Source organism: Trichomycterus rosablanca, chromosome 7, assembly GCF_030014385.1.
Source record: "Trichomycterus rosablanca isolate fTriRos1 chromosome 7, fTriRos1.hap1, whole genome shotgun sequence".
In the NCBI taxonomy this organism is placed as follows: Eukaryota; Metazoa; Chordata; class Actinopteri; order Siluriformes; family Trichomycteridae; genus Trichomycterus; species Trichomycterus rosablanca.
This window is the reverse complement of record NC_085994.1, coordinates 22,510,937-22,520,857: the sequence shown is the minus strand read 5'-3', so window position 1 is coordinate 22,520,857 and position 9,921 is coordinate 22,510,937. Positions and strand designations below refer to the sequence as shown.

General features: G+C 40.9%; 1 protein-coding gene across 1 annotated transcript in view; it reads right to left on the bottom strand.

Moving 5' to 3' along the window:
- plch2a (phospholipase C, eta 2a) overlaps positions 1-9,921 on the bottom strand; it is a 242,407-nt gene that overhangs the window by 25,936 nt on the left and 206,550 nt on the right. Inside the window, exons 11-14 of the mRNA XM_062998522.1 lie at positions 6,149-6,304; positions 2,825-2,923; positions 2,637-2,737; positions 914-1,002 (exon numbers count right to left, since the gene is read on the bottom strand). Coding sequence (XP_062854592.1) covers positions 914-1,002; positions 2,637-2,737; positions 2,825-2,923; positions 6,149-6,304 — 445 coding nt within the window. The remainder of the gene's footprint in view (positions 1-913; positions 1,003-2,636; positions 2,738-2,824; positions 2,924-6,148; positions 6,305-9,921) is intronic.

Below are 9,921 nucleotides of genomic sequence, written 5' to 3'. Positions count from 1 at the left end.
AATTCGGACAATATCGCCAACGCCCTGAACAAGAAAAGTTTGGACACCCCTGCACTAAATACTTGCCACTTTAGCCTATAAAGGCTATTTTTTTCTGTTCTTTTAATACTGCATATAAATTTCCTTTATTTTTGTAGTTGAATTGTAATAAAGAGACTGAGAAATAATTAAATCATCATTGTACCATTGCTAAAACAACAAATCCAATAGTGGCCTAAAACTTTTGCACATTACTGTATGACAGGCCACACATCAGAGGTATTTTCTGAAATGTTTTGCCTATTTACTGGTGTTTATTAAATTTTTACCCAGAATGCAGCCAATAAAGCACCCTTGACTGTTACAACAAAAGTCAGACACTTGTGTTGCCCAAGGTAAACGAGAGAAAAAAAAAACCTAGGGTATAAACCATCATGTTGTCCATCAATACAGTATCTAGCATGGGTAGCATGTGGATCTGTACGTTAGAACACAGTCAGCTGCCGCTCGGGTGGCGCAGCGGTAAAACGCGCTAGCACACCAGAACTAGGATTTCGAATACATCATATCGAATCTCAACTCTGCCATCTGGCTGGGCTGGGTGGCTATATGAACAACGTTTGGCTGTTGTTCATTCAGGGTGAGGAGCCGGATAGGGACCTCATAAGTGATGCAATTATGACCTCTGCTGGCTGATTGGCGTCTGCACAGAGTAGAGGAATAATGCTGATCGGGGTGTGGCTCTCGAATCTCGAACTCTACTCGTGCGGGTGAAAAAAATGCAGCCGGCTACTGAACACGTGTCGGAGGGGACGTGTCAGTTTGCTCTCCTCAATCAGGGGCGGGGGTCAGCACCAGTAGATAGGAAGCCTAAGGCAAAAACCTAAGTGCTAAAAACCTTTAATATTCAACCTTTCATCATCGCTCTCCTCACCTTGTGTCTCCAGGTCCTGCATTGCTACAGATTTAGTGTATTTTACCAGGTCAGACAGAGCTCTGGATAACTTCATTGTTTTCTTCCTTCTGTGGAAACAATAACAGTTAGAAATACATGGCACAGACTCGGTCCTACCAGGATTTTGTGGCCCGTTTTTGTTTTTATCAAAATATGTGACGCTATTTAATTATTTTCTTGAATATGACAGCAGAAAAGCATTGTTCTGGAACTTTCTACAAGTCAACAAGTAAATACACAAGAGGTGATGCTATTATGATTGGGGATAAAAAGAAGGATGAGCTAGGCTTACTACATTATGCTGACAACAGCATAAAGAAATAGTATAAAGGTTTTAAAGCAACATTTCTCAATATATTATAGCACAATTTAAGACATTTTACCAATTACAGTCCATAATATTATCTGGATTTCTTAAATCTTTTAATAAATCAGTTTGCATAAAGGGAAAGGATAAAAACAAATGCTTCATTCACTCATCTATGTTCTCCCTGTTTCTCTCCCTGTGGCGTGGGTTTCTCCAGGAGCTCCGGTTTTCTCCCACAGTCCAAAGACATGCAAGTGAGGTGAATTGGAGATACAAAATTGTCCATGACTGTGTTTGATATAAACTTGTGAACTGATGAACCTTGTGTAATGAGTAACTACTGTTCCTATCATGAATGTAACCAGTGTAAAACATGACGTTAAAATCCTAATAAACAAACAAACAAAAATTTGCTGTTTTTTTTTTTTTATCCAAATATGATTTTACTGCACTAGCAGTGCACTTAGGATTGTTACAATAATAAAAAATAAAACCATTCCCAATCAGGTGCATGATTGGACAGGACTGGCATGATGAATTAAAACCTGTCTGCACTTTTCAGCATTCATGAACACATCAATTTAGACAATATCGCCAACACCACTGGCAGAAATGCAAAAATGTCTTCTAATAAAAGGAATATAAAATGTACACCAATTAGACATAACATTATGACCACTGACAGGTAAAGTGAATAACACTGATTATCTCTTCATCACCACCTGTTAGTGGGTGGGATATATTAGGCAGCAAGTGAACATTTTATCCTCAAAGTTGATGTGTTAGAAGCAGGAAAACTGGGCAAGCGTAAGGATTTGAGCGAGTTTGACAAGGGCCGAATTGTGATGGCTAGACGACTGGGTCAGAGCATCTTCAAAACTGCAGCGCTTGTGGGGTGTTCCCGGTCTGCAGTGGTCAGAATCTATCAAAAGTGGTCCAAGGAAGGAACAGTGGTAACTGGTGACAGGGTCATGAGTGGGCAAGGCTCACTGATGCAGGTGGGGAGCGAAGGCTGGCTCGTGTGGTCCGATACAACAAGAAGTTAATGCTGGTTCTGATAGAAAGGTGTCAGAATTGCAGTTGCAGGGCTGTTTTGGCAGCAAAAGAGGGACCAACACAATATTAGGAAGGTGGTCATAATGTTATGTCTGATCGGTGTATTATAGTCTTTGTACTGAAGATTTTTTAATTACTGTTTGTCTATAAAAATACTAGCTAATACTAATAAAATGGTAATAAAATGATATATTGTGAATCCAAATTAGATTTTGATTATTGATGTAATTAGCACAAATATGCAAACACAAAATCCTAAAGAGACTATTCAACAAATGTACAAACAAGTGTGTTTACACTTAGTATTTAAAAAAATACTCATTTTTTTATTGGTCCTACCTGTTATGATGTAATGGTGCTTTGGATGCACTGCTGGAGCTCTCCTGATCCGTATCCGTGTCCTCAAAACTCGACGTCTTCTTCAGCTTGCTCGTCTTTTTCTACAGCACGCAACACAATTCATCAACCCATTAGTTCTTAATGTGTATACAGTCGTGTATACAGTGTGTCTGTATTTTTAAACCAACCTTGCGTCTGGAAAAGCTACCCATGAAGGACCTGCCCGTACGTTTGTGAGTGCTGGGGCTGGAATCTTCACCCGTGTCCGTTGCTTCATCTGCTTTTCCCTGGAAGCAGGAGAGACAAGGCTTTAAAACGTTGTTGCTATGATAACAGTATATATATTGATCAGCCAAAACATTAGGGCCACCCTAAATGTGTACGGCAGTGCCTATTTCCAAAACTATCCCATTCCAACCCTTCCTTACCCACCCATTTATGACCATGTTAGATAAGAAGGCCACGATCATCATTACTTTTTAAACCATTGTACACACTCATACATTTAGTGCATTTAGAAATGCAAAGCTTATATGAAAGGTTTAGCCTCAAGGTGGCACCAGCAGTCTGTGAATTATTATTTAGAGCATCACTCAGTTAAGAGACTTAAGAGTGGAACGCCTTAAATCATCTCTTAAAGACATTACTTAAAATTAGCTAAGGAGCACAATAGCTTAATAAGAGAACACAGTGACACAGCTTTAAGAGCTGTTGCTGAACAGCAACATTGGTCCTTCGGGCACAGTCAGTTTTGTACGTTCTTCCCATGTGATGTGTATAAAATGTAATGAATATACACCGATAAGGCATAACATTGTTTCTACACCCACTGTCCATTTTATCAACTCCACTTACCATATAGAAGAACATTGTAGTTCTACAATTACTGAATGTAGTCCATTTGTTTCTTTACATACTTTTTTAAGCCTGCTTTCACCCTGTTCTTCAATGGTCAGGACTCTCCCAGGACCACCACAGAGTAGGTATTATTTGGGTGGTGAATCATTCTCAGCACTGCAGTGAAACTGACATGGTGGTGGTGTGTTAGTGTGTGTAGTGCTGGTATGAGTGGATCAGACATAGCAATGCTGATGGAGTTTTTAAACACCTCACTGTCACTGCTGGACTGAGAATAGTCCACCAACCAAAAATATATCCAGCCAACAGCACCCCGTGGGCAGCGTCCTGTGACCACTGATGAAGGTCTAGAAGATGACCAACTCAAACAGCAACAATAGATGAGCGATCGTCTCTGACTTTAAATCTACAAGGTGGACCAACTAGGTAGGAGTGTCTAATAGAGTGGACAGTGAGTGGACACAGTTTAAAAACTCTAGCAGCAGTGCTGTATCTGATCCACTCATACCAGCACAAAACACACTAACACACCACCACCATGTCTGTGTCACTGTAGTGCTGAGAATGATCCACCACCCAAAAAATACCTGCTCTGTAGTGGTTCTGACCAGCACAGCATGAAAGGGGGCTAACAAAGCAAGCAGAGAAACAGATGGACTACAGTCAGTAATTGTAGAACTACAAAGTGCTCCAATATGGTAAGTGGAGCTGATAAAATGGACAGTGAGTGTAGAAACAAGGAGGTGATTTTAATGTTCTGGCTGATTGGTGTATATACAACATGAAGTCTTAGTAAACAGGGAAAAAACATTTATTGATACATCCAATCAGTATTCAGAACACGAAATTATCTAGTTCTATTGACATTTACCCCATGCCTCAGTACTTGGTAGAACATCCCTTTGCCTCCTTTTGCTTTTGCTGACCTAAAAAGTCATTATTTTAAGCACTGCCACCCCTGTTGAGACCCCCTGCATAAATATAAGTGCATGTCAGCATTACTGAAACTAAATTCTGTACAATGTAAAGACATCTGTAAACCTATTTTGATTTTATTTATGGATGTTCTTACTTTTTGTCCCAGTTTAGGTGTAGCCAATTAGTCTTCCGTTGCTAGGGACCCTTATCGCATCCAATGAGGGTGTAGTCACCTGACACATGCTTCCTCTGAAGTGTGCACAGTATACGACCCCTTTTTATTCGCCCAAACCAGAAGACCCACACACAGCATTGAAGACTCCATCCTGTCATAAGTCCGGTCTTCTCCCACCTAGCAGACTGTGACAGGCCCTGTACCAATTGTGTCTGCTAGAGGGTGCCCAGCTGACCGGTAGAAAAGCCGAGTCCCAGCATTTTTTTTTTTGTAAATTAGTCCCACTACAACATGTTTAGACTAAAGCAGCAATCATCTCATCTGGCAGATCCTGATCTGCTCGTTGAGTGCTAAAACATTCTGTCTGGGAGACCTTCCAAAGAAAGAAAACAAATCAGGCATTCCTTGCCCGTTCATCTTCTGCCTTATGAAATTTTAAGCAGGATGTGGTTTTGGCGTCAGCTCAGGAAAACACTGAAACACTGTACAGACACACCCTGTAGAAAAGGTACAAGTGGTGGACAAAATAACAAACACCTTATAAGAAAAGAAGCTTGGCAGGCTCAAGAAGCTTAACAACCTAACGTTCTAGCCTGGCAGTGCAGACCTTAAGAAATCTGCAAATGTCCGGTAATGTGGGTGTCGTGTAAGCAATAAAGGTCATAAGGATTTGGCGAATTCAGTTGAATGCTAATTAACTGCATGTGTTGGCTATAAACAAGCTCAGGCAAAGGGTCTGAATTGTAGGTGCAACTAGGAACTGGGACTGAGCTTTACAAAACTAGATTTACAAACATTAGGTATCAAAGACAAATGTGTAAAGATGTTTAACTTGGTGTGTGATGTATAAAACCCAGACCTCTTAGAAATTAAAGCAATAAATGTTAGTAATACATTATTTACATTTAGTAGTAGTAGTTAGTATGAGAAGAAAGCCGAAGGATGCCTTCAACCCACAATGTCTGCTGTCAAGTATTCAGTACAGTGATATCTGGTGACAAATGACATGCAAAAGTTGTATTTTGTTCTATTTAATGTATGCATTTTCTCCCAATTTAGCGCAGTCAATTTGTCCTCTGCTGCTGGGGGATCCTCGATTGCAGTCAAGGTGGGTATATTGCTGTTCATGCCTCCTCCGACCCACACACAGCCCTTTGTGGAACACTTTTTCCCTATGCACTCTGCACAGGCAACTCTCTATCTGCCAATCAGGGTCCTTACACAGCGCTTGAAGATTCCACCCACATAGTCCGAACCTATCCCACTCGCATCCCACCCTAGCAGAACCGTGTCTGCTGCAGGCAATGCCAAGTTTTGAACCGAGGAATTCAGAATCTCTGCACTGGTGTGCTAGTGGAAATATCCCGCTGTGCCACCTGGGCGCCTCGCAAGAGTTGTATGATGAACACCAGGACGTAGATCCTCCTTAATTCCAAAATTTAAATACAATGACAATAATTGTTCTTGCTGTGAGGTAGATCTCCACTCCCTTAGACTCTTCAAGAGGGGCTCTAATTCCTAAAATGCTAATTTCAACACCCATTGACTTTATATGGCTTACCTTCACAGCCGTTTTCCCTTCTCGTTTTCCAGACGGAGGAAGCACTGCGATGGTAAAGCTGTCTGGGTCCTCGCGGTCACGGATCTTTGACTCTTTCATCAGGGAATCCAACTTTTTCTTAGCCACATTTTCCACCTGCTTTATGTTCACAGAAGTCTGAAAGTGCAAAGACAATGAAGACTGATTATAGGATCAGTAGGAGAAAAAGGCTGGAGGGTAAAATATACAGTGTAATTGAAATAAACTAATATCTGTGAAGCTCACTTAGTGAGGTGCTGAGTGGAGCGAAAAACCCAATTCCAAGCTAACAACATACTGACTCCTATTTCTAAACATTAGCTTTCATTTTCTACCCTATTTGTAACATTGGTTATTGATTATTACTTGTCTGCTCATAATGAGTAGTACACAATGAATATGCTACTGTTTAACTGTACACAACTGTAAATTGGCTAAATTGCTAAGCTTGATTACAATCGACTTGCTTTATTGGAACTCTTAATCATAAGTTATTCACCTGATATTAGCAGACTGCTCTTCAATAAACCACACTATAAGACAGATTAGCCTAATACTGAAATAATATTGCATTTGTCATACTAAAATAAATTACAGCGCTGTTGTACTGTATGTGATTGATTAGCATCCTAGCTAACCAGCTAAGTAGTCTAGATCACAGTGTTTTGTAAACTCATATACAGACTCTATATACCTGACCATTGAAGAACAGAATGAAAGGGGGCTAACAAATCATGCAGAGAAACAGATGGACCACAGTCAGTAATTGTATAACTACAAAGTGCTTCTATATGGTAAGTGGAGCTGATAAAATAGACAGTGAGTGTAGAAACAAGGAGGTGGTTTTAATGTTATGGCTGATGGGTGTATATACTTTAAAGTCTTGTGAGAAGCCTTATTATAATAGCAGCTACTGTTATAGCTGAAAAGATCAAATGCAGTTCACTAAATACAATTTGCTTTTAAAATTGCATGTCCAACAAGCTTATGGTTAGGAGTCCAAATCCTTTTGGCCATATAGTTGAAATAGCAGCCCTCACAGTTGACCATGACAGCTCAAAGCAAAACTATTACCTAATGATTTGTTGAAAAAGTGGCATCCTATGACACTGCCATTATAAAGATGACATAGGTAATTAGAGAATGAAGTATTAAAGTAGCATCCTTGATTTTATGCCTCTGTTAGCAATTGATGAACCATAAATAGTCAGACATGACTTGTTAAAAATGATGTTTACATACTTTTTGTCAAGTAATGTATATAAAGGACACTCGGATGACACAGGGGTGTAATGCATAGCCCACCACTGAAAATACCCATGTTTAAATTTCGGTGGTGCCTTGTCTGGCACTCTGTAGAGGGAGTAAATGCACCACTGGTCTTGAGGTCAAGGAGGCAACTCAAGAGGCAGAGGTATACAAAGAGCCTGTTGTATAAGGGGTGGAGAGTAAAGGCAGTACACTGAAGTGGATGATTATGTAGAATCACTACAAAGGGTTAAACAAAAGATAAAAATAAAGAATTGAATCTCCCAATGTGGAATGCGGAATCACAGAGTAAGCTACTGGGCAGACAGCAAGACACAAAAATAGAAAAAAACCTAGTGAGCTAAAATGAGGTGAGTATGTTGGTTGAGACTGCAACTGAGTGTGAACCATTATCCACTCCAATCACCAGTGTGACACCCCTTAATCTCAGACCAATACTTATCTCTCTGCCGTAACTATACAGGTGATGGAATCGCAGACCACAGAGCCGTATAATCAGGTAACCGCTTGAGATTAGAAACTTTTATTTAAGAGATCCCTCAGAGAGATAAAGACTACACTGGCCATCCGCCTTACCAGCTTGAGTCAAGCATGACGCAAATATTCAATACTGCATTGATCTAAGATAGTTATTTTATACTGGTGAGTTCCATTTGGTAGGAAGGTAGGTAGGAAGCATTGGACCAGATGAACACAGCAGGACAAGGCCAGTCACTGATGGCCTTGGTCTTGGTTGGATTCATTTGCAGACTACCCCTTGCCACCACAAAGCTGGGAAAGGCTACAGTGCTAGTGTGAAACTGTCATTTTCTCCAGTTTCCTGAAAAAGAGAACTGGACTTGTGCCCTGTGTTTGGACCATGGGTTTGTTTAAGCTTGGACCATGGATTGGGGTATCCATCAGTGCCTTCTGTACCTTGTTTATAAATACATGTTGATGCCCTTTGGACTAACAAATGCCCCAGAAATCTTCCAGTGAATTATAATGTCTAAACATTAGCTTTCACTTTCCCCCAATTTGCAACATTATCTATTGATAACAAATAGTACACAATAAAAAAGACGCTACGCTACTGCTCTCAGTGTGAAACTGTGATTTCTCCAGGTTCCTGAAAAAGAGAACTAAACAGGTGTCCTGTGTTTTAAAGCTTTGACCATAGACCAGGGTGTCCACCAGTGCCTCCTGGAATACCTTGTTCATAATTCAGTGAAAGGCGACTGGGGCATTTTTTTAGCCCAAAAGGCATCACTATGTATTTATAATGCCCCAAATTGGTTGAAGAAGGCCATCTTCCATTCTTTCCCCCTGCCTGATTCTAATTTGGTGTTAGATGCTGTGCAGGTCCATTTTTGGTCATTTTGTTCAGTCCAAAGTGGTCAATGCTGGGATGCAAAGACCCATCTTTCTTGTCACAAAGTGGAATCTACCCAACAGATCAAGTGGAAGGACGAATGGCACCAAGAGCTTAATGAGCTTGTTGAGCTGCTGGAGCTCATTATAATGCCTATATCAAGAGCAGGGAAATGCTCTCAACATGGTTACCCAGACACATGGCGATTGGTCAATGTATACTGGCTAGGGGTGGGTAGCTGTTTCAGATGTTAAGGATTGCCCATTGATGGCTGAAATGTAAAACTCCTGAGGTCACTGGTCCCCCTTTCTGGGACTGACCCTCTCTTTTAAATTGAGCTCAGAGTTGGCCAGTTGGGAATGCTCTGCCCAACCATACTGGTAATCCAGACTTCTTCAAGGTTCCAGATTTAAGCAAGGAAGATGGGTGTCCCGAAACTTCATGGGCTCTACCTCCATGAGATTAACTTTATATCCCAAGCTGGGTAGTCAAAGATTTACTGCAACTCTGTGGTAAACTGATCAGTTGATGACCAAGTCTTGTCGGTTCCACCAAATGGCAGTGAGTCCCAGAGAGTAGTGCAACAACTTGAGCAACCCTCAACTGCTCTGCTTAGTTGTCCAAACATGGCGTGATTTATACCACTCCAGCCTACATGGACATTGTACACAGTTCCAGAACAAACAATCTTTCATTCTAAACACTTCAGCTTGCTGCGGGCAAAGCTGTAAACTTGTGTGACAGTCACTATGTGGCCTTCAACTGTTTAGTAGAGAGGGATGTAGACTGGACCTCAAATGCCAGCAAGCAAACACCTTGCAGAGACACTGGTAAATTTCTTGTGAATTTATGTAAGAATCTGCGATGTATCTGAGACCTGTGGTCCTCCATGGCCATCGTGGGTGTCATGTACGCAGCAGAGATACTGGGTGTAAAAGAAAATTGGACATAACTAAACTAGGAAACACCTGGAAATGTTATTGTATTCAATATTAAATCATTCTAACCAGAACAGAGGCAACTTGGCAGAAACCTGAGAAACCCCATATGCAGGTGAATTGGCCTCAATTGCATATCTTACTGACAGGCAACCTACTTCTGTGAGTTGGGTTATTGAGACGGACTCGAAAATTTG